At 44.8% G+C, this 25,906-nt stretch overlaps 1 protein-coding gene across 1 annotated transcript in view; it reads right to left on the reverse strand.

The window, feature by feature from the left end:
* Positions 1–11,816, reverse strand: part of LOC126336578 (vascular endothelial growth factor receptor 1-like) — a 91,991-nt gene extending 80,175 nt beyond the window's left edge. The window contains exons 1-2 of the mRNA XM_050000435.1: positions 11,740–11,816; positions 1,036–1,184 (exon numbers count right to left, since the gene is read on the reverse strand). Coding sequence (XP_049856392.1) covers positions 1,036–1,184; positions 11,740–11,815 — 225 coding nt within the window. The 5' untranslated portion in view covers position 11,816. The remainder of the gene's footprint in view (positions 1–1,035; positions 1,185–11,739) is intronic.
* Positions 11,817–25,906: the final 14,090 nt, after the last annotated feature.

Raw genomic sequence — 25,906 nt, forward strand, 5'->3', positions numbered from 1 at the left:
CATGCAGCTTCAACAAGATACCACAGTTCATCAAGAGCAGTGACTGGCGTATTGTGACGACCCAGTTGCTCGGCCACCACTGACCAGACGGTTTCAGTTAGTGAGAGATCTGGAGAACGTGCTTTCCAGGGCAGTAGTCGAACATTTTCTGTATCCAGAAAGACCCGTACAGGACCTGCAACATGCTGTCGTGCATTATCCTGCTGAAATGTACGGTTTTGTAGGGATCAAATAAAGGGTAGAGCCACGGGTCGTAACACATCTGAAATGTAACGTCCACTGTTCCAAGTGCCGTCAATTCTAACAAGAGGTGACCGAGGCGTGTAACCAATGGCACCCCATACCATCACGCCGGGTGTATAGTATGGCGATGACGAATACACGCTTCCAATCTGCGTTCACCTCGATGTCGCCAAACACGGATGCGACCATCGTGATGCTGTAAACAGAACCTGGATTCATCCGAAAGAATGACGTTTCGCCATTCGTACACCTAGGTTCGTCGTTGAGTGAACGAGGCCGTTGGGATTCATCACGGAATTCCGTAATACCCTCCTGAACCTACCGATTCCATATTCTGCTAACAGTCATTGGATCTCGACCAACGCGAGCAGCAATGTCGCGATACGATAAGCTGCAATCACGATAGGCTACAATCCGACCTTTATCAAAGTCGGAAACGCGATGGTACGCATTTATCCTCCTTACACGAGGCATCACAACAACGTTTCATCAGGCAACGTGGGTCAACTGCTGTTTGTGTATGAGAAATAGGTTGGAAACTTTCATGTCAGCATGTTGTAGGTGTCGCCACCGGCGCCAACGTAGTGTGAATGCTCTGAAAAGCTAATCATTTGCATATCAAAGCATCTGCCACCTGTCGGTTAAATTTCGCGTCTGTAGCACGTCATCTTCGTGGTGTGGCAATTTTAATGGCCAGTAGTGTACTCGCCCATTGGTGCGATAGTGTCGCTTCAACTGCCACAAGGTAACAGCTCACTCAAAAACGAATATTTAAGTTAAAGTGTGACTCACCTGTGAAACTTTGTCCTTGAAGGACAGGGGGCACCGGAGGTTCATAGTGCTGCCGACGATAGCTGTCATTACGGAAGAGTAGTTGCTGCTGGAGACACCGACTTCCGTGTTCTGTCCCACAGAAGAGCAGTCCGCGAAGCTCAGTGACCCTGTAGAGAGAACGGACCAACACATGTACGCTAAACAGAACATTGGTTATTATAATGCGATTGTTGGAACGTCCTATGCTGTACATCATCACAAGCCTCCAGTGCGCTGGGAGTAGATAATACCATAAACATGGAGTGTGAATTACACCATATAAATGACTTACACACGCAGTGACGTGTAAAACTGCCCATACTAGCTTGACTTGCTCCATAAGAATGAAATGTCCTCCTCCTTGCAAAGCTGCTCTTAGAATGGCACAATGCTGGTGACGAGATATTATTATTTATGTATTTATTACTCTGTAACATGTTACCTATACTTTAAACACAAGCTGGACTCGCTCTTACGTACAGGGGGTGGACAAAATAATGTGAACATCACAGTACATAGTAAATCTTGTTGTAATTGGCACCGCTGCGTACGTGTAAATACAGGGTTATTCTAAATGATGGACCCATTTTCAAAAGTTCGATTTATTCAAATACAAATCCAAAATGAGCAAGTTTTATACCAATGAAAAGATGACTTTCAAGGTTTTTTTCATAATGTTCGATATCAATTTAATACACAACTGGCGATTAAAATTGCTACACCACGAAGATGGCATGCTACAGACGCGGAATTTAACCGATTTCCAACTTTTATAAAGGTCGGATTGTAGCCTATCGCGGTTTATCGTATCGCGAAATTGTTGCTCGCATTGGTCGAGATCCAATGACTGTTAGCATCATATGGGATCGGTGGGTTCAGGAGGTTAATACGGAACGCCGTGTTGGATCGCAACGGCCTCGTATCACTACCACTCGAGATGACAGGCATCTTATCCGCATGGCTGTAACGGATCGTGCAGCCACGACTCGATCCCTGAGATAACAGATGGGGACGTTTGCAAAACGACAACCATTTGCACGAACAGTTCGACGATGTTTGCACCAGCATGGACTATCAGCTCGGAGAGCATGGCTGCGGTTACCGTTGACGGTGCATCACAGACAGGAGCGCCTGCGATGGTGTACTCAACGACGAACCTGGGTGCACGAATGGCATAACATCATTTTTTTCGGATGAATCGAGGTTCTGTTTACAGCATCATGATGGTAGCATCTGTGTTTGGCGTCATCGCTGTGAACGCACATTGGAAGCGTGATGGTATGGGGTGCCTTGATTACACGTCTCGGTCACCTCTTGTTCGCAAAGAGACACTTTGAACAATGGATGTTACATTTAAAATGTATTACGACCCGTGGCTCTACCCTTCATTCGATCCCTGCCAAACCCTAATTTTCAGGAGGATAATGCACGACCGCATGTTGCAGGTCCTGTGCGGGCCTTCCTGAATAAAGAAAATGTTCGACTGCTGCCCTGGCCAGCACATTCCCCAGATCTCTCACCAACTGAAAAACGTGAGGTCAATGGTGGCCGAGCAACTGGGTCGTCACAATACGCCAGTCACTACTCTTCATGTACTGTGGTATGTTGTTGAAGCTACATGGGCAGCTGTACGTGTACACGCCATCCAAGCTCTGTTTGACTCAATGCCCAGGCGTATCAAGGCCGTTATTACGACCACGGCCAGAGGTGGTTGTTCTGGGTACTGATTTCTCAGGATCTATGCACCCAAATTGCTTGAAAATGTAATCACATATCAGTTCTAGTATAATATATTTGTCCAATGAATACCCGTTTATCATCTGCATTTGTTCTTGGAGTAGCAATTGTAATTGCCAGTAGTGTATATTTAATAATTTGTAATTAATTAGTTTTTAATAATTATTTCATAATTAGAAATGCGATAAATATTATAAACCTTCAATGTGGCTACCGTTGGCCGAACGGCAAATATCGACGAGGTAGCCAAACGCGTCCCGCACACGCGAAAGCGTATCTGCTGTTACCGAGTGCACGGCAGCTGTGCCGCATATCGTTCAGAGTGGCTGGCAGAGGCTGGACAGCTTCCTTCACATAACCTTATAAGAAATAGTCCCAGGTTGTGACGTCAGGAGATCTCGCTGGCCAGAAGAGCAGAGCCAGGTCAAGTCCCCTACGACCGATCCAGTGCTGAAGTAGGGAGTCATTCAAAAAGCCTCGTACATCACTGTGCCAATGCGGTGGAACTCCATCCTGTTGGAAAATGAAGTCCTGGGAATCTTCCATATCTTGAGAGAACAGTCATTGTTCCAACATGTACAGGTACGTGATCTTGTTACAGTTATTTTTTTCAAAGAAAAATGGTCCGTAAACCTTTGTACGGGATACGACACAGAGCACGTCGATCTTCGGTGAGTCTCTTTCGTGTTTCAAGGTGACTGTGGATTTTCCATATCCCACAGGCGAACATTGTATCTGTTGACTTTTCCACTAAAGTGGAATCTTGCTTCATTGCTAAAAATTACACGCCGTAGAAATGCGTCATCCTCCATCTTTGCTAGCACGCAACCACAAAATGCAAGACGCTTCTCTTTGTCATTGGGGTCGAGAGCCTGCACTTTCCACACTGTTTTTTTTAGGTATTCCAAGTTCTCGACTGGTCCTACTGGCTGACTTACTCGGACTGCGCATAAAACTTTCTGGAATCCATCGGACATCATCCTCTGACAACGCGGTCGGTCTGTGCTTTTACCTTTGCACACACTCCCAGTCTATTTAAATTGCTTAAACCAACGGCTAATGCTTTTGCGAGTTGCTGGTTGAATACCGAATTTGGTACGAAATCCCCGGCTGCAATGTAATTTGTGACTCGCTTACCGCGATCTCAAGAATGCAGAAAACCTTGTGCTCCGCAGTCGCCATCTCACTCACAACTGACAGTGAAATGCAACGACAGGCCATATTTCCGTGCGAACTCTACCGGCCGCGTCTGAAACCATCACCGCTCGTTCGCCGCCGCTCGCCAAAAACTTCGAAACTTCATCTTTTCATTGGTATAAGGCTCGTTCATCTTGGATTTGTACTTGAAGATATACGAATTTTTGAAAATGGGTCCATCATTTAGAATAACCCTGTACTTAGACGCGGCTGCGGTGCCCAACTGACATGACAAGTGCTGGAAGTTAACTACCAGTGTATTATACACTTTGTTCTGCATCAGTGAACGCAAGCGATCAGTGAAATTTGTGGTCTCTCACACTTCCAAAAAGTGCAAGCCGTTCGTGTACGGTTAGCAGGAGCATCTGAGACGAAAATGGCTGAACTGTTTAACGTTTCACGAGCGACAGTATCCACAGTACTGACAGGGTACACGAAACACGGCAAAACGTCGTTGGCGAAGAGGAATAGTGAACGGAAGTCGAAGTTAACTGCCAGAGACCGACGAGCATCTCACTCACAACTGACAGTGAAATGCAACGACGGCCATATTTCCGTGCGAACTCTACCGGCCGCGTCTGAAACCATCACCGCTCGTTCGCCGCCGCTCGCCAAAAACTTCGAAACTTCATCTTTTCATTGGTATAAGGCTCGTTCATCTTGGATTTGTACTTGAAGATATACGAATTTTTGAAAATGGGTCCATCATTTAGAATAACCCTGTACTTAGACGCGGCTGCGGTGCCCAACTGACATGACAAGTGCTGGAAGTTAACTACCAGTGTATTATACACTTTGTTCTGCATCAGTGAACGCAAGCGATCAGTGAAATTTGTGGTCTCTCAAACTTCCAAAAAGTGCAAGCCGTTCGTGTACGGTTAGCAGGAGCATCTGAGACGAAAATGGCTGAACTGTTTAACGTTTCACGAGCGACAGTATCCACAGTACTGACAGGGTACACGAAACACGGCAAAACGTCGTTGGCGAAGAGGAATAGTGAACGGAAGTCGAAGTTAACTGCCAGAGACCGACGAGCATTCAAAAAGACTGTGACCGGACAACACAAAACTACTATGACTGCAGAACTCAACACTCATTTGAGTGAAAAGTGAAATGTTGGTACGGGCTCGGCCGCCTTGTTACAAATCTTACTTCACGTGACGCCACATTGGGCGACTTCCGCATCGATACTGATGAGAAAGACAACACAACACCCAGTCCATGGGCGGAGAAAATCTCCAAGCCAGCCAGGTATCGAACCTGGGCTCGCTGCATGGGAGGCAAGCACGTTACCACGCAGATAAGCAAGCGAACACTCATTTTAGTGGGGGGCAAGCACGTTTCTATTCAGTTAAGCAGGCGGATACTCATTTAAGTGATAGTGTGTCGACAAAACTACTACGGGAGGCACTTCACAAGGCTAACACTCATGGAAGGGATGCAGTTGCGAAACCCATACTGACGGAAGCCAACGTAATGTTGCGAAAGAAATGGCGCCACGATCATAAAACCTCTACACCTGATGACTGGAAAAATATGGTACGGTGCGCTGTATCATCGTTTACATTGTTTCCCACAAACGGCTGAGTTTATTTATGGAGACCGCCAAAAGAAGCTTACGATACCGCCTGTCGGCTTCCTACAGTCAAGCTTGGCGAGATTCCGTTACGAATTGGCCGGCACGTCTTGGTATTCAGCTGGTCCCACCAATACCCTCACTGCCCGGATCTGTGCAAATGAATATCTCGACATCCTCGGCTCTGAAGTGCTTAGAAGGGAACCTCCCCATCGCACCCCCTTCAAATTTAGTTATAAGTTGGCACAGTGGATAGGCCTTGAAAAACTGAACACAGATCAATCGAGAAAACAGGAAGAAGTTGTTTGAAACTATGAAAAAAATAAGCAAAATATAGAAACTGAGTAGACCATGCGCAAGATAGGCAACATCAAGGATTAGGTGAGCTCAGGAGTGCCGTGGTCCTGTGCTTAGCGTGAGCAGCTGCGGAACGAGAGGTCTTTGGTTCAAGTTTTCCCTCGAGTGAGAAATGTATTTTTTTATTTTCGAAAAGTTATGATCTGTCCGACAGCACCGCAAAATCGTGCGATTGGTAGGCGAAAGGACGTGCCTCTCCAATTGGGAAACGAAAACATTTGATCGCAAGGTCATAGGTCAACCGATTCCTCCACAGGAAACCACGTCTGATATATTCTATACGACACTGGTGACAGCATGTGCGTCACATGACAGAAATATGTTGTCGACCCACCTATCTTGTACACTTGGCGAATGGGTAAAAAGATTCTTCTACCTTGCCCGATTTAGGTTTTCTTGTGGATGTGATAATCACTCCCAAAAAAGTGATGGAAAAAAGAGGTTGTCACATAAACTGAAAATAGCTTTTGTTAATCACGCTTTAGTTAGTAGTTTTTATTTTAAAAATCGTGTCCTGTCACAGCCTCAGCAGCGTTGTGCTCTGACTATCGCGCTGTTAATGCGCAGTATGAAAATGGTTGAGGCTGCTTTCTGTTCCGTAGTGAAACACGAGCGTGGAACATGGTTAAAAAGTAGGCTGCAGTTGTTGACACGGTCTCGTAAACTGACATACGGCCGGGAGAGCGGTGTGCTCACCACATGCCCCTCCATATCTGCATCCAGTGACGCCTGTGGGTTGAGGAAGACACGGCGGCCAGTCGGTACCGTCGGCCCTTCATGGCCTGTTCGGATAGAGTTTAGTTTTTTCTTTTTATCGGCAGCTTTCTGTCAGGCTGCCGTCTATTCGATTTAGTCTTGATAACGATGTTGGGGAGTTTCTCATTCGGCAGACTATTCCATATGTCGTACTCGATGGGCCAATATTTACGTTATGTGCCACGAATCGGTTTCAGCTCTCCAGTCTTCCCTGCTGCAGGTCGTCTTCACATTTCCTCTTCAGATTCCAGTAAGTATCTCATTATTATACTCTTTCTCCGACAATGTGGCGAGATATAATCATCTTGCCCTTTCAAACTGGCCGGAGTTCACACGTGCCATGGATAGAGAGTCTCCAAAGTCTGAGAACCAAATTTGGAGAGAAAAACAACGATCAACAATACTCCTCCCAGCAGCAACCAAAATCAGCACCGAGAAGGACGCAGATCGCGAGATTAAATTCGCCACTCCCAGAATTCACTTCTTCTCTGATAACTGCTTTTTACAGCCGTGCATCATCGGGTTTCAGGGTCAAATCTATTAGGAGGAAAACCCTCAAACGATAATAGTACAAAAATAAAGATGTGAAGTGCCACTAGATGCTTTTTGCTTCCTCGTGATAACCCTGCACTGCAATGTCAGTGGGATACTGGTGATGCGTAGTGACGTAAGGTATGTCGTATCACTTTGCCGTAAGCCTGTACTCTCCCTCGCGAATCTGAATAATTATCAGGCTCGCATTGTAGTATGACGATAATGTAAGGAAGTAGAGTGCGTTGGGTAACTGGGCTGTCTTTAATTGTTCTTGCGGAATATCCCCGTATTCGTCCGCCCTGAAACTACTCCATAGATACAAACATCTCTCACATTACATGAGGAACGATACCTCAAAGTTACTTCGTTTTTATGCTCTTTCACTGTGGGTGTTAAATACCCTTCACGACACATATTGAAGAGCAGCTAGCCGGCTTTTGTGGCCGAGCGGTTCTAGGCGCTTCAGTCTGGAACCGCGCGACCGCTACGGTCGAAGGTTCGAATCCTGCTGTGTGTGATGTCCTTACTTAGGTTTAAGTAGTTCTAAGTTCCAGGGGACTGATGACCTTAGATGTTAAGTCCCATAGTGCTCAGAGCCATTTGAACCATTTGAAGAGCAGCCCGTTGTCAGGTGAATGTCAAACAGCTGTATTTTCTCATCTTCACAGAAGAATCAGGCTAAACCATCTGTTCCGAGGTAGATGGAAGCTGCATATTCCTTGTTCATATTCTCTACCTATTAGATTGTTCCTTGGTTCCTTATTATATTTTCACTAGAATCTGATGTGTCACGACAATAAATATCTCACTGAACAATGATGATAGTATGATGACTGATGCAGTACGATGATTCGCAGAAGAGCCTCTGTGAAGTTTGGATGGTAGGAGACGAGGTACTGGCAGAAATGAAGCTGTAAGGACGAGTCGTGAGTCGTTCTTGGGTAGCTCAGTTGGTAGAGCAGTTGCCCACGAAACGCAATGGTCCCGAGTTCGAGTCTCGGTCCGGCACACAGTTTTAATCGGCCAAGAAGTTTCAAATCGTCTATTGTTGAACGAGAGAAATAAAATAACATTTCCACAGTCGCATCTGTACACCCTGCCCTTCTTTTCACTCATCACTAAGCATGTAACACAGTACCACGAGAAGTGTTGGGGCCTTCGTGGAGGAGGGCATTCATCTTAAAGATACTTGTAGGGCTGACAAAGAAGGAAAACTGTACTAGTGCTTCTCATTGGTGAGATAATGTTCTTCAGTAGTAGTTTCAGCACCCTCAGTCCCTTGCCCCAGATATCCAGGGGTGTGATTAACACACACGTTATTCTAATCGCCTCCTACTACTTGAGTAGCAGACCTCACTCGTAATTAACCGGATCATTCATGTGAACCGTGAGTCACAGGAATTCCTCATTTGAATAATCATCCGCAGTGAGCTCGGCATGTATTAGGCGGGCATGTTCCAGTTCTATAAAGTTCATGACATGCCAGAGGTCACTGCTTTGAAATCAGTTCTTGGTGGGACATGTGCCAGCGATGTGGAGCCCCTCAACGCCCACACCGGCATGATGGTCAACACAAGAGGTCAACTGCCATTTCTGCATAAGCGTTAGTTTTCAATAGAGTGAGGTCTAGCAGGATGTGGGTACTGTGATGTTTGCGTATGTCTAGTCAGGGTTAACAATTAGTACGCGCTCATCTGGAGATAGATTGGGTCGGACGTTGAACGAAGGGTAGCGGTTTGAAGGGCAGAGGGAAAAAAAGTGTCAAGGCAAGAGCCAAAGGGAAAAAACCTCTGCGATAGTTGGGTCAGGTTGTAAGAGCAATAGCGGTTTTCTTGTTGCCTGCGACAGGTCATGCAAGGGTAGGTTTTGTTAGTGTGGGTAACATGCAGGTCGACACCCTTAAAGTTGTGCAGTGCTGTTACTCGACGGCTGCCGGCACACAGTTTTGATCTGTCAGGAAGTTTCATATCAGCGCACACTCCGCTGCAGAGTGAACATCTAATTTTGGGTTCACGATGATCCCTGTTTTTGACGGTGGCAGACGTCTCCGATGTGCCAGAACTGGCTTTCAGACGCCTCTGTAAGTCAACTTGATCAGGTCATCTTTCATTTTACGTCTTTTTGACACGTGTCTACCTCCATACGAAATCAGAAACAGTTTGAGCTGCTTATGGTTGGAACCGATCGTTACCTTTCACATCGACCTCGAATGTCAGCAGCATACATTCAGCAGGGATCAAGACAGAGGCGTAAGGCGGTTAAATCAGACGAACTGGTGAACAAAGGATTTCAAGTTACCATATGAGCCCCTCAATCTGGGTCTTGTAACACTCCTGCTCGTATTCTTGTCTACGTTCTTGTGTCCTAATAAACTTATAAGCGTAACTTTCATTCCAAAAATTCTGTGTCCATGCTAGTCATTATGAACTGAAGCTTAACGATCTGCATGATGATTATCTAAGGTAGTTCTCTGAGTGGGAAACACTTTCGTTAGGCATGCTGATTTGTTGAGCGACGAACTTCAGTAAATTTCAGTTTCGATAAAAACAATTCGGAGGGAGAGCATTACGGAGATGTCCAAGAGACTCAAATGGCGACAGGTCAAGAGGGGTGTTATCAATCACGTAGAGGTTTACTATGGTGTTCCGAGGGCGTACGCTCTGTGGTTAATCGAAGAACGCATTACTTTCTCCCTCACACATATTGCGATATGACTAAGAGGAGAAAATTCGAGAAATTAGAGCTAATACAGAAGTTCACCGAAGACCATTCTCCCCAAGCGCCGTTTTCGAGTAGAACAGGGGAGGGAGGATCAGACAGTGGTGTGAGAAGTACCCTCTGCCACACACCGTCAGGTAACATTCGGAGTTTTAATGTAGATGCAGAGATAAACGGAGGTTTCAAACGGCGTTAACTTACCCCTGGCACCGAGCGAGGTGGCGTAGTGGTTAGCACACTGGACTCGCATTCGGGAGGACGACGGTTCAAACCCGCGTCCGGACATCATCATTTAGGTTTCCAGTGACTTCCCTAAATCGCTTCAGGCAAATGCCGGGATGGTTCCTTTGAAAAGGGCACCGTCGACTTCATTGCCCATCCTACCCTATTCCGATCGGACCGATGACCTCGCTGTTCGTTCCCTCACCCAAATCAATCGACTTACGCTTGGTATGTTTTTCCTAAAGCTTTTCGACAAACTTCAGCACTGCGTTAGTCTTTTGGTTGAAGTCAGACTAAACAATATCAAATTTAAATTGCAACAAAAAGCTGAATGATTTGAAATCAACGGAGCTATATACGCATTTCACGAATAAAGAAAACTTTTGACAGTTTGAATATAAATAGCAAAGGCAGCAACTGTACTTTCTCTTGAATCACAAAACATTTTTAGAACTGACGACTAATTAGAAAATTTTCTTACAAGTATTTGTGTCCGGAACATTAATAAATATCGCAATTACGCTAGTTGCGGAATGACTACCATGCTACTAGAGGGAGCTGTAGAGGGTAAAACCTGTAGATGAAAACAGAGATTGGAATGAAAAATGGTTCAAATGGGACTTAACTTCTGAGGTCATCAGTTCCCTAGAACTTAGAACTACTTAAACCTAACTAACCCAAGGACATCACACACATCCATGCCCGAGGCAGGATTCGAACCTGCGACCGTAGCGGTCGTGTGGTTCCAGGCTGTAGCGCCTAGAACCGCTAGGCCAATCCGGCCGGCCATTGGAATACGTGCAGCAAATACTTGAGGACATATGTCGCAAGTGATACACTGAGATGAAGAGGTTGGCACAGGAGAGGACTTCGTGGGGGGCCCCAACAAACCAGTCAGAAGACTGATGACAAAAAATAAAAATAAATAGAAAAACCGGCCTCTCCGGTGGGCTCTTGAAGTTTCATATTAGGTTGTAATAATATCAGTGGTCTGGTAACAATATGAAATACGAGATAATAGAATCAAGACCTATCTCGACGTAATTCATAGTTAGTACAATGTTTATTCCGATTGATATCTATGTCGATGAAGTGTAGTACATTACTTTGTAAGTAGGAAGGTAAAAGAGAGTTTAATTCACCTGCTTTTTTGGAAACCACCGGAAAAGCACAATCAGGTCCGCTGTTATGCACTTCGAATGCTCTGTTTACACCTTTGCAACAGTGAGATGTAGTGCTACTGAGAAATCCTGGTGGACTAATTTGTAAACGATATGTTGTTTCTGTTTTAACACTTCATATTCACAACAATTGACTCTACACTTCTTGTAACAACCCGCAGCTGGAAGGAAAGCCGGTGAAACGACATAGCTGAGAGGGAAAGAACGTGCTATGCTCCTCCGAGTACATCATATAACATCGCAGCAAATCAGCGGTGAGATAGTAACGTTAAGGTATCAATTTTCATCTCGTCCGTGTCAAAGACAGCGCTTCTTCGTACATCTGGTAATACTTCGCTGTCCATAAGTCACGGTTCACATGTGGTGGACACACCTAAATATAGAAGGTGTTGTGGAACACTATACCTGTGACCACGAGGGCAGCAAAAGCGAGAAACGTGCTGGAAATGCTGGCCATGGCGGTGAGTTGCGAGTGACGCATCTTGTTGGAAGTCGGCCATTTATACCGTCGTATCGTGGAGAGGCTATCTGCAGACTGACCTTCGCCAGATGGCAGCATGAGTGTCCACCACACATCGTGTTCGAGTCCGGGTCCAAAAAGATACACGGGCCGTGCAACGTACTTGTGACGTCACACTGGTCCGCTGGTCCACCACAATTTGCGAACGCTCGGCTCCGTTCAGGGCCCATGGAAAATCAATATTTGATTAAAAACGTAGCACATATAGGTCTTAATTTTGTCATGTATTATCGAGACCTTGCATGCATTTAAACACACAGTCGAGAATTATTAAACTTGTCTGAAACAGTTAGTCGCTCCCCGCTCGAGACGTCTGCTGGCACTCGTAATACCTACGGCGTCACATGCTGTGACGAACGTGCCACGGGCCTGTCTTTCTCGTGGGCCACGGTACAAGTCTCAATGACGTCATATTCGCCGAATCGGTGTGAACTGACGCTGCCGGCCTGTGTGTCCCAGCGGTTCTAGGCGCTTCAGTCTGGAACTGCGCCACCGCTACGGTCGCAGATTCGAATCCTGCCTCGGGCATGGTTGTGTGTGATGTCCTTAGGTCAGATAGGTTTACGTAGTTCTAAGTTCTAGTTGACTGATGGCCTCATATGTTAAGTCCCGTAGTGCGCAGAGCCATTTGAACCATTTTTTGAACTTAGGCTGTGCTTCACCGACAACCGACACCGGGGCACTCCACCAGTTCTGTGAGTGAGCTCAGTGCAACCAATCTCGAATGTACAGACTTCGAACGACAGCGATGAAATTCGAAAATGGTTCGAATGGCTCTGAGCACTATGGGACTTAACATCTGAGGTCATCAGTCCCCTAGAAATTAGAACTACTTAAACCTAACTAACCTAAGGACATCACACACATCCATGCGCGAGGCAGGATTCGAACCTGCGAACGTTGCGGTCGAACAGTTCCAGACTGAAGCGCCTACCACTCGGCCACACCGGCCGGCGATGGAATTCGAATCACTGTTAGATCGCCCAACGTTCTCATACGTGAAACATGGATTGTCAGATTTTTTTAAGTTTAATACTAGAAAGAATTTATATCATCCTAAGGTTGAGAAAAATAATAACAGGATTTTGTTTTGGAATCTATGGTCTAAAATCTGTACTTTATTGGAAACCATGAGTTTCCAACAACAAAAAATTTAACATGTCATCCGTAACACAGGCAAAACCGGTGTCGGAAGTTATAACCCTAGATTATAACAACCAATCAGGGGTTCAAGCGAGGGATGCAGAGTTTATAAATTCTGATGTTAAAGTTTATTGTAGTGGATCTTTTCTGGGTTGAGATATCTGTTTATTAATAATGCTAATTGGTGTTTTTATGCCAGTAATGTAGTGACTCCGTTACATGAATCTGCTTGCAAATGTGGTGTACGTGTATCCTCTGCTTAGTGCTGAAGGAGTTCAGTGTATCTTACTTTAAAATTTATTTTAATAATTGGCAACCAATACTATACAATCCCAATAAAGTCATGAGATGTTCAATTGACCTTTTATTAAAACATGTTACGCGTTTCGGGATTACACCCATCTTCAGACATCTGTCAGAAAAAAGTACAAAACGTAAGTGAACAGCGCACTCAACACGTCTCAGCGTTACAGAAAATGAGATCATATGAGTTACGTACCACAAACTTCAACCTCCTTCCTAACCAATCAGGCGTACAGACTTGACAACTCAAAGGTAGTGTCGAATAACATATGACTATAACTGCGACAGAAGCAGTCTTGAAGCAGAGCGTATAATGACACAAAACAAGTCTACTAGCAGCGTAGCGCCCTCGGTAGGGGGCGCTGCATGGTCATATGCTCCATGCATTCACATGTAATTTAAGAATGATGTCCTCAGCATATAACATCTAACAGGGTGTAATTACGACTAGCAACCAGAATATTACTTCCGTACACGTTAACACTAAAGGTTTTTTTAATTAAAAAAAAAAAGCTCCAAAAGTTTTTACATTGCCATACTATACCTATAGACAGTAGTGGCAGTGAGCACAACTTAAGCCTTATGTCAAAATAAAATAAATAATAGGGGGGGGGGGGGAGTGATTTTATTCTTGAATTAACCTTTCAACCTCTCAAATCTCTAAAAGAATACCACCAAATTAAATATAACCAACATTATCTGTTAGAAACTAAAGCCGTGTGATCAGCTCGCGTACGCAAACGTCTTAGGCGCCATCTGTTAAAGCCAACTGCAACCACATCGGCAGCAGCCATCCGCCTATCGAATTACAACAAAGTGATATTCATCGGCCATGATTGCTCAAATAGAAGCCTTCAAATAATAACTTACACCCCTCTACCAAATGGAAATAACGTTCAATGGTGAGAGGGAGAACATTTTCATAAAATCCCAAAACACACACTTGTGTTATACCCCACATATTCCTTACATAAACTAGTGACACGATAATTGCTCGACTCCTACCCATGCTATCCGGATACCGGAAAGCTCTAGATTTTTAAAATACAAAAAAAGCATTAAAATTGTTAAAACTTTAAAGTCGAAAATCAATAAAATAAACGATTGTCACGAAGGACCACCCAAAGGGTACGGTGGTGAACAAATCCGTATATGGCAACCTATCTACCCATCTAACTTTCCCCGTATGACGTTAAGCTAGCCAACCACTCAGCAAGAAATCTAGCCTGTCATAACGTTACGTGCACAGAACACCACCAGTTCCTATAAAATACACTGTCTTACTTCTTATGAGGAGATAATAGACACCAAGTTCAAAATAGTATCCGTTCAAACACGCCAAAGAAACAGTTGTTCCCACCGGAAGCCTGTTCATTAAAGACTGGGTGGGCAGCGTGCTGTATACGACGCGCATAGATCTCCAGATCTTCAAGGTTTTCTAAAATCTTCCCTTTTGGTTCGAAATGAAGAATCCTTAGGCTATCTTCTGTCGGGGCCAGCTTATGGCCACTCTCCCTCATATGGGAATTTTCGACTTCTACACCTACTGTGAACTTAATTTTCCCATGCATGCTACTAAACTGGGTAGCTAGCTCATCTACCCCAGCCAACCTCCCTTTAAATAAAATAAATATGTGATCTCTGAGAGCGGGAAAGCTTCACCTCTAGATTATTCATAAAAATCTCTGATAGAAGGCCTGAGAGGCTTGACTCCATAGCAAGGCCATTTTGTTGCACATAAGTCTTACCACTAAATGTGAAATAATTAAATGACAAGGTCAGTCGTAACAACTCCATAAACTCAACTACTTCATTATAAACCATCTTAAAATTCCTTAGCAAGTTTTTTTGGATAATCTCCAGTGTCTTATTAACCGGGATGTTCGTATACAAATTAACTATATCAAATGAGGCTAACACAGCCCCTCGGGCACCCTAATATTTTGTAGAAGGCCAGTCGTCTCAAAACTATTACAAACACAAAAGATCTCCTTAAAAGTGTAATATTCATTCAGTTTATCGCGACAAAATCTATTCACATAGTAATTTGGGCTTGAACAAGCACTAATAATCGGACGGATGGTTTCTCAATTTTATGGAGCTTAATTTGAGCCCTCAACCGTGGCATTTTGGGATTTATCACGAAAAGCCTCTTTCTCTTTACATCTGAATTAAACAGGAAATCTACATCTACATATATACTACGTAATCTACCACACGATGCGTGGCGGAGGATACCTCGTACCACAACAAGCATCTTCTCTCCCTGTTCCACTCCCAGAGAGATCGAGGGAAAAATGACTGCCTATATGCCTCTGCACGAGCCCTAAACTCTCTTTTCCTATCTTTGTGGTCTTTCCGCGAAATATAAGTTGCCGGCAGTAAAATTGTACTGCTGTCTGCCTCAAATGCTGGTTCTCTAAATTTCCTCAATAAAGATTCACGAAAAGAACGCCTCCTTTCCTACAGAGACTCCCACCCGAGTTCCTGAAGCATTTCCGTAACACTCGCGTGATGATCAAACCTACCCGTAACAAGTCTAGCAACCCGCCTCTGAATTGCTTCTATGTCCTCTCTCAATCCGATCCCAAACGCTAAAACAGCACTCAAGAATAGGTCGTATTAGTGTTTTATAAGCGGTCTCCTTTACAGATGAACCACATCTTCCCAAAATTATACCAATGAACCGAAGACGACTATCCACCTTCCCCACAACTGCCATTACATGCTTGTCCCACTTCATATCGCTCTGCAGTGTTACCACCAAATATTTAATCGACGCCACTGTGTCAAGCGCTACACTACTAATGGAGTATTCAAACATTACAGGATTATTTTTCCTATTCATCTGCATTAATTTACATTAATCTATATTTAGAGTTAGCTGCTATTCTTTACAACAATCATAAATCCTGTCCAAGTCATCTTGTATCCTCCTGCAGCCACCCAATGACGACACCTTCCCGTACACGACAGCATCATCAGCAAACAGCCGCACATTGCTATCCACCCTATCCAAAAGATCATTTATGTAGATAGAAAACAACAGCGAACCTACCACACTTCCCTGGGGCACTCCAGATGATACCCTCACCTTCGATGAACACTCACCAACTAGGACAACGTACTGGGTTCTATTACTTAAGAAGTCTTCGAGCCACTCACATATTTGGGAACCAATCCCATATGCTCGTACCTTAGTTAGGAGTCTGCAGTGAGGCACCGAGTCAAACGCTTTCCGGAAGTCAAGGAATATGGCATCTGTCTGATACCCTTCATGCATGGTTCGCAAGATATCATGTGAAAAAAGGGCGAGTTGCATTTCGCAGTAGCGATGCATTCTGAAGCCGTGCTCATGCATGGACACCAACTTCAGGAAATGCCAGTCATTAATACATTTTTTAATATCTCGGCTCAACTGAGTTAGAGACTTTTTACTAATTTCTACGATACCATTTTCATCGAAAAATCTGAGGGACTTAGCAGTGTAATCATTATCCTTAATCAACACAACTGAGTTTCCTTTATCGGTTTTGGCTACTAGGATCTTATTCTCCTCTAATTTTAAATTTAGTTTCTTCACAGTATCATAAAATGTACCTGGAAAATGTGGCATATGTCTAGCTCGCGTAAGTGCGTTACAAGTCGCCACAGCTACATCGACATGCAAAATTTTGGGAACTTTTGCTAAATCATCTCCATTCTTAACCTCGGCAATCACCCTCTTTATGATTTTGCCAGTTGTCTGTGAAGGGAAATTATAGTCTAACCCCCTGTTAAGCAATCTATGTTCGTCCGGAGTAAACACAGTATCAGTCAAGTTCACCACACGCTCTGCAAACTTCTGTTCACGTACTTGGTGGCTCCGTCCCTGCACGCTGCAACCGCTGGCTGCGAACAGTTGGTTAATCTTCCTCCTGTGACTTCGTAAAATCATATCACGTTCCCAACACGTGAAATCGCTAATGAGGGCACATAAATCTGCAAACTGCACTGGATGCAGAGTATGTTGTAAATGAAAACGTAGGTCTGTGGCTTTGCAACTCGCCAGGTGTTTGGTTTTGTAGGCAAAACGGACTTCTCTTATGACCCATTCACGTTCAAACTTCTGTTGAATTCTCTGTGCACTTGCAGTACAGTCTCGGAATCTTAACTTCGCACACCTAGGTGTCACTTCACTTGCTATACAGGTTTTATTTATATTTAACAAAACTGGTTTGTCATGATGAGCCTTTTAGCGAAGTAATATTTTGTTGCCTCATTTAATGCCCAGCCTGGCATAACGCATGATAAACAGGACATAGAATCCCGTCTGAGGCCTGCGATCATTTTTATGTTAATAATTGGCAACCAGTGCTCTACAATCGCAATAAAGTCATGAGATGTTCAATTGACTCTTTTATTATAACATGTTACGCGTTTCGGGATTACACCCATCTTCAGACATCTGTTAGAAAGAAGCACAAAACGTAAGCGAACAGCACACTCAACACGTCTCAACGTTACAGAAAATGAGACCTGGTCATATGAGTTACGTACCACAAACTTCAACTCCTTCCTAACCAACCAGGCGTACAGCCTTGACAACTAAAAGAAAGTGTCGAATAATGTATGCTTACAACTGCGACGGAAGCAGTCTTGAAGCAGAGCGTATACTGACGCTGAACAAGTAAACTAGCTGCGAAGCGCCCTCGGTAGGGGGAGCTGCATGGTCATGTCCTCCAAGCATTCACATGTAATTATGTCCACCTTTTACATATACGAGGTGTAACAATAAAAGAACAGGACAATTGCTGTAAAACATTTTATTTCAAAAACATACATATTTAATTACTGTCACTCGGAACATACTGCCTTCGTCTATTCCTACAACGCTGCACGTGAATTTTCCATGTGTAAAAACGGACCTGGAAGTCTTCCTCTTTCTTCTCATTGGTGACTCGTGCTGCTGACCCCCAGATCAAGTCAGATTACCTGCTTTTCGATATTATCTTCCTTTTTTTAAGTTGAAGGTCGACCCGGCCATGAGTCATCTTTACCGTTTTCTCGGCCATCTTGGAAACGCTTGAATCACTCAAAAACTCGAGTACGTGTTAAAAAGTCCTGGCCATCCACTTATTTTACTAAAAGAGCAGTTTTTGCCAGTTTCATGTGAAACTTCGCAACAATCCGTTACTCTGTAATTACACTTACCATTCTACTGTCGAAAGAAAATAACAGCTCTTACAGAGGTCACGGCCACACTGACTCGTCTACAGTCAGCAGAGATGCCGCAATTGACTGAGGAGACTGCGCTTCACAGCTGTTAGATGTTCATCTTTGGCGCTTGCGTACTTTCTCTGTGACGGCATTAGTCCCGTTATTTTACAGCCACGCCTCGTATGCTGAATGACTGGTTAATTGATGTATGTCTGTTTTGCTGGATTTATGTGTACTTGTGCCGAATGTTTGTAATCGTGTTTTTCAATGTCACCACGAATCATCTCAGGTATATAATGGAACGTTTCTCACTTCATCATAACATTCATAAAACACATGTTGTTCGAAAATGGCTCTGAGCACTATGCGGCTTAACTTCTGAGGTCATCAGTCGTCTAGAACTTAGAAATAATTAAACCTAACTAACCTAAGGACATCACACACATCCATGCCCGAGGCAGGATTCGAACCTGCGACCGTAGCGGTCGCTCAGCTCCAGATTGTAGCGCCTAGAACCGCACGGCCACTCCGGCTGGCAAAACACATGTGGTTAATCCATTATCTGAGGACAGAGTGTACATTACTTGCCAAGTCATTTTCAAGACAGATATAATTTAGAGAAGATACTAACCTCCTTGACAGGGTAGATTCTGACCTCCTTGATCCCAGTAAAAACTGACGGAGTCAGTCTTGTGACAGCTTTGAAGAGGCCCGCCACGAATTCCCCTGCTGTGCCGACCTGTTCACCTCAGAATAGCAATTGCAGCATACGTCCTCAATTATTCGCTGCATGTATTCCAACTCTGTCTTGCTCTACAGTTTTTTCCCTCTCTGGCCAAACTGTCGGCTGATGTTATCGGGCAACTTCTGACGATGGTGTCTGGCGACCGTTGTCGGTGCCTCTATGAATGCAGCCTTACCCACCAAGCAGCTATCACTTGTCAGACACTAACGGTAGGCATCTAGCGACGCAGGTTTACACACGGAAAACAACGAGCAACTCTCCACGAAGGATACGTAAGCAGATACAGTATTTAGAGAGATCCTTCGTGTTGATGAGAATTTTAACGTCATGTCCTTATATGGGTGCGGAGTAAAATAATTTGAACATCATCATTTCAGGAGTTTTTATGCTGTTGTCTCTGTAACGCAGTGATGGTATCCACTGTTTTACGTTTGTGCTACAACATCTGGAGAAGATATGAGATCTCTCTTCTTCAGGCGGCTGTGTTAAGATTATCAGCATGATACATAAAGTAATGAGCTAATCCCTCCAAAACCCAGGCTATCATTGTAGGCAAACCCACCCCTTCCTTCCGCCTCCTCGATTTCTATCTAACCATCTATGGCCATCCTATCGCCCTCATCCCCACCCTTAAGTACCTTGCCGTTACCCTCGACCGTCGCCTCTCCTGGACCCCCCATCCCCAGACAATCCAAGCCAAGGCACACTCCCGACTCCCGTCTCCTCAAGCTCCTTTCCGGCCGTCCGTGGGGTCTGAATCCCTCCACCATACTCCACACCTATAAATCCCTCATCTGCCCTATCCTCTGTTATGCCCATCCTGCCTGGATCTCCGCTACCCCCTACCTTTTACAAATCCCTTCAGATCCTTGAACGCCATGCTCTCTGCCTCGCCTATCACATCCATCTCCCCTCCCCCACGTGGGTCCTGTATGACCTAATTCCGTTCCCCCACCTCCTCCTTTTCCGCAAACGGACACAGATCCTCTACACCCCCATAAACTCGATCCTCCTCACCCACTTGTCTCACCCATCCTCTCTCACCCCCGCCTTCTGCCGTGCCTATATTCCCACGTCCCACCTGCTCTCCATCTCTCCACCCTCATTACCCTATCCCAAGGTGGCTTCTGCCAGCTCCACCTCCCTGATGATGCCCTCCTCCCCTCCATCTACCCGTCCTATCAACTTTAATCCTCCCTCCCTCTTCCTGTGTTTGTTCCTTTGAGCACCCTCCCTCCTCTCCCCCTTCCCTCCCTCCTCCCTTTCTCCCCACTCCTCCCCCAGGCTTTCCCTTTCCCCCATCCCTCTACTCCTCCTACCATCTCCTCTGCCATTGGCATCTTTGCTCTCCCCTCTCCCTCCCCCTCACCCTCTTCCCCTCTTGGCAGGTCTCTGGACTCGCACAAGTTACGTGGACATTTGCGCGCCGGAGATCATCGTCATCCGTTTCTCGTGTGTGCCGTCGTGTTTTGTGTTTAGTGTTCACCGTCATGCTCCATCGTTCACATGTGCTATCGCTATCATCAGTGTTTGTGCGTCGTGTCAACATTTTGTCGTGTGGATTATCATCGAGTGTGAACAGCTTAATGTTTTTTATGTTACTGTGTTCACCATTTTCTTTTTACTCGCCGATTGTTCAAACTCATGTGTCTTATCATTGTTAACTCCTGGGCCGAAGAGCGGCGTAATGTGCTGCTGCCAGCCTACCTGTTGTTGTACGGGTATCAAAATCACAATAAAGAAAAAGAAAGTAATGAGCTATTCGAGTAGAGTATTATGGACTGAACAACGCGTCCTCAAGGAAAAACATGTATACCGAGTTCTTTGAAAATGGGATTGTCTGTCTGGGCTAATGTCATGCGTTTCCATGTTGCAAGATGCTATACCAATAATTTTCACTTAGTTTCAAGGGTAAGGGCTCCTAGGCATTTGGAACGGACATTAGAAGCGAGATGTATGAAACATCGGATCACTTTTATAGAATTAATCGGCGCGGGAGGAAAGGTCGCCAATGTAAAGTTGTGTAAGTTGTTAAAATTCTCAGAAAAAAGTGGGTAGAGGCTACTGGAACAACAAGTAGAAGGGCCAAGAGACCACAGTAAAGATGACCAAGACAAATGTACTCAGATAAAAAAAGGTGTAAGATAGGAAAGCAGTCTTTCTCTTCTACTGTTCAGCCTCAACCTCTACGGAGTAGTAGCGGAAGTAAAAGAGACATTTACGGTGTAATTTTAAATTCAGGGTGGAAATATGTTAATGAGAAGATTTGTTGATGACATTGCTATTGCATGTAAAAGAGAAGAAGTATAGGCGTTGACTACGAAGTCTTTCGCGGCGTAGTCCTTTGCATAAAAAGTTCTCAGTTTGCTTACCGCGTCAAATTTGGATAAAATCCCCAGCTTTCGATGACTACTTCCGTCATCTTCATCAGGGGTAAAACTGACAGTTGATAACGGAGGTAGTCATCGAAAGCTGGGAATTTTATCCAAATTTGACGCGGCAAGTAAACCGAGAGCGTTTTATGCAAGTATAGGAGATGTCCAATTATACGAAAGGTGTGTTGGGCACAGAATGCGGCTTCTGAGTAACTGAAAGTACTGAGGACTAGCAGAAAACAGATTGGCGATCAGAATGACGTCACAATTATGGGCCTCGTAGCAAAAGAAGTAGGCTGGTATACAATATATACCCCAATTTTTTAGAGAAATGTATGAGTTTATACCTCTGCAACACAGCATTGTGTGGATGTGTGAGACCTGGGTTTCTCCCGGCATTCACGGCGTTCAAACAACTTACGGAATGCAGCTGGGAGATGTCCTCGACAACCGGCGATATTTCGACAGGAGAACTTCCTGACATTTTCAAGGAAAAACTGCTAGAAAATGCAAATTTAAACCACCGGTTTGAAGAGCAATTCAGGAAGGTTAAAACGCACACAGACACACACACACACACACACACACACACACACACACACACACACATACTGTAAGTATTAGCTCCATCACACCAACCGAAGATGACCGACTCCAGAAGCTATTGATAGCGAAAATTCCTGAACAAGGTAGCATTAACTCTGTCCCTCTGTTTTTCGACAAGGAAGATTGCAGGATTCCACTCAGAATATAAGCAAAAACCTCCATCTAGAGTTGCAAGATTACTATTTAATTTCAAATGCTTCCTTTATAACTTTATCGCAGTTGCTGGAAGTGCATGTCAGAATCTCCGTGTTGTTATACACCATAAGGTGGCTGGTGCTGAGCTAATGCTCTGCAGTACCTGGTTTGCTCGACTAGCATGTGTGACGCTTTTGCTCAGTACACCGGTACTGACAATCCTGATAGTCTTACCAATATATGACATGCCACTATTGCAAGGAATACCAGCCTTACACAAACCAAGACCAGTCTTGTCGCAATTTAAACGATACCTAGTCTTATATGGATGTTGGAAAATAAATTTCAACTCACATTTCCGCAAAATACCATCAGTCTTAATGGAAACACTTCCTGCATAAGGCAGAATGGCCGTAGACCTTGGTGCCAACTCGGTATTATCATCATTCATCTGGTGTAGGGTAGCAACATACGTCTGATCTAGCTTTCACTATACAGGGTGAGCACAAAGTCTTGCCCTGATTATAAAAATTTATAACTGTATAATGGAAACACTTCCTGCATTAGGCAGAATGGCCGTAGACCTTGGTGTCAACTCGGTATTATCATCATTCATCTAGTGTAGGGTAGCAACACACGTCTTATGAAACGTCCCCTTTGAAACAATTATACAAGACTGGTCTATATGAAACGTCCCCTTAGAAAAATTATACAAAATTGTGCTTAAACTGAAACACAATATTTTTGGCGCAGCGCAATCTGACTTTCAAAAATCCCTACAAAAGAATGGCCCTGAATAACATTAACCTATACGTTTCACAAATCACTTACCTCACAAAAAACTTCGTTACTCAAGCTACTGCAATACAGCGAGCGCCACTACTGCCAGCTAAATAAAAGATTCAAACTACGGAAGTCACTAACTACTGAGGCACAGTTAGCAAATGAAAGATTTCAATAGAGAACAAACAATGTATTTACCTTTATAGTCACAATATATATATCAGTTCATGACACCAATTCTTACAAATTTCAAAACTCCGCCATCTCTCTCCCCACGTCCACCACTGCTGGCGGCTCACCTCCAACTGCGCAACGCTACGCGCTGTTAGCATCCAGCTGCCGCTGCCCGACACTACAATGGCAGACAACAATGCAAACTAGCCACAGACTGCACACAGCACAGCCAGTGATTTTTCTTGCAGAGCGCTACGTGGCGTTGGCGTTACCAACAAAAAAAACATCCTACTTACAGTCTGAGCTATCTTTCACTATACAGGATGAGCACAAAGTCTTGCCCTGATTATAAAAATTTATAACTGTATAATCGTTTGACATAATAAGTTACATTTGATGCCGTTACATAGGTTAGTTTTACTAGTTTTTTTAAGACCACTTACGTTAGCAAACCTTACCGTGTGCTCCCTTGGTAGCTCGGAGAATATCCAGGCGTTATTCCAGTTCCCGGCAGGTGTTTCGTAACATATGTTCTGTCACAGTACCCACAGCAGCTTGTATCCTAGCCTTCAGTTCGTCGACGTCAGCAACTGGTGTGACGAAGACGCTGTCCTTGGTATAGTCCCAGAAAAAAAAGTAGAGGCGCGCAATGTCCGGAGAGCGGGGTGGCAAGGATGATGGACCATTCCTTCCAATCCACCGATCCGGACATTACTCCCCTCTTCAGACATTGCGCCCCTTGACTTTTTTTCTGGGTCCATATCTTGATGACTGCACGACACAAAGCTTTACGCCTCACCTGGGTCCGTCAACATCGACTTTGGGCTGTTGAAGACTGGAAACATGTTGCCTGGTCTTGTTTTAAATTGTACTGAGCAAATGGACGTGTACGGGTATGGAGAGATTCTCATTAATCCATGGACCCTGCGTGTCAGCAGGGTACTGTTCTTCTTGGTGGAGGCTCTATATGGTGTGAGGCGTGTGCAAATGGAGTGATATGGGACCCCTGATACGTCTAGATACGATTCTGACAGGTGACACGTAGGTAAGCATTCTGTCTGATTCATGTCCATTGTGCATTCCGACGGACTTCAGAACAGATCTCGACCTCCATGTACTCTTACATATTTATGGACAGCCCTTCAGGATTTATGGTGTCAGTTCCCTCCAGCACTATTTCAGACATTAGTCGAGTCCATGTCAGGTTGTGTTGCGCCACTTCTGCGTGCTGACGGGAGCCGAACACGATATCAGATAGGCGTGACAGTTTCTTTGGCTCTTCAGTGCATAAGCCGCATGCCACAATGTACCATCAACATTCCTCCTGACCAACACATCGAGGAAGGTAAGTCAGCCATCCTTTTCCAGCTCTATCGTGAAACCAACATTCGGGTAGACTGGATTCAGTTCTTCTAAAAAGTCGGTCAGAGGGCAGACGTAATGCTCCCTCATTATCGATAACTTCTGGCGTCGGTCGTCTTTGGTTGGTGTGGTGTAAGCTAGTGTTTACAGTGTGTGTGTGTGTGTGTGTGTGTGTGTGTGTGTGTGTGTGTGTGTGTGTGTGTGTAACCCAATTTTTAAATTTCCTTGCAAAGCGCTTTCCTGCTGCAGTTTTGGCCTGAAAATGACAAGGTCATCTTCTGTCGAAATATCGGCGATTGTCGACGTCACCCGGTTGCATTCCCGTAAGTTATTTGAACATTGTATGGATGTGTATCATGGATTGTAAGAAACCCGCAAAAATTTTGGAATAGTTAGAGGTGTAGTGTTACAAAAGGACGCTGATAATTTTGTGAACTGTTGAGAAATGAAGAGGCTCTCTGTTGAACTGACTGAAAGTCAATACATGAAAAAAAAAAAAATCTTTATATACAGTCACAACCTCCCCCCCCACCCCACCCCCCATGAACCATGGACCTTGCCGTTGGTGGGGAGGCTTGCGTGCCTCAACGATACAGATGGCTGTACCTTAGATGCAACCACAACGGTTGGTTGGTTGGTTTGGGGAAGGAGACCAGACAGCGTGGTCATCGGTCTCATCGGATTAGGGAAGGATGGGGAAGGAATTCGGCCGTGCCTTTTCAGAGGAACCATCCCGGCATTTGCCTAGAGTGATTTAGGGAAATCACGGAAAACCTAAATCAGGATGGCCGAACGCGGGATTGAACCGTCGTCCTTCTGAATGCGAGTCCAGTGCCTAACCAGTGCGCCACCTCGCTCGGTACAACCACAACGGAGGGATACCTGTTGAGAGGCCAGACAAACATGTGGTTCCTGAAGAGGGGCAGCAGCCTTTTCAGTAGTTGCAGGGGCAACAGTCTGGATGATTGACTCATCTGGCCTTGTAGCACTAACCAAAACAGCCTTGCTGTGCTGGTACTGCGAACGGCTGAAAACAAGGGGAAACTACGACCGTAATTTTTCCCGAGGGCATACAGCTTAACTGTATGGTTAAATAATGATGTCGTCCTCTTGGGTAAAATATTCCGGAGGTAAAATAGTCCCCCATTCGGATCTCCGGGCGGGGACTACTCAGGAGGACGTCGTTATCAGGAGAAAGAAAACTGACGTTCAGCGGATCGGAGCGTG

The sequence above is a fragment of the Schistocerca gregaria genome, chromosome 2 (assembly GCF_023897955.1).
Source record: "Schistocerca gregaria isolate iqSchGreg1 chromosome 2, iqSchGreg1.2, whole genome shotgun sequence".
Taxonomy (NCBI): Eukaryota; Metazoa; Arthropoda; class Insecta; order Orthoptera; family Acrididae; genus Schistocerca; species Schistocerca gregaria.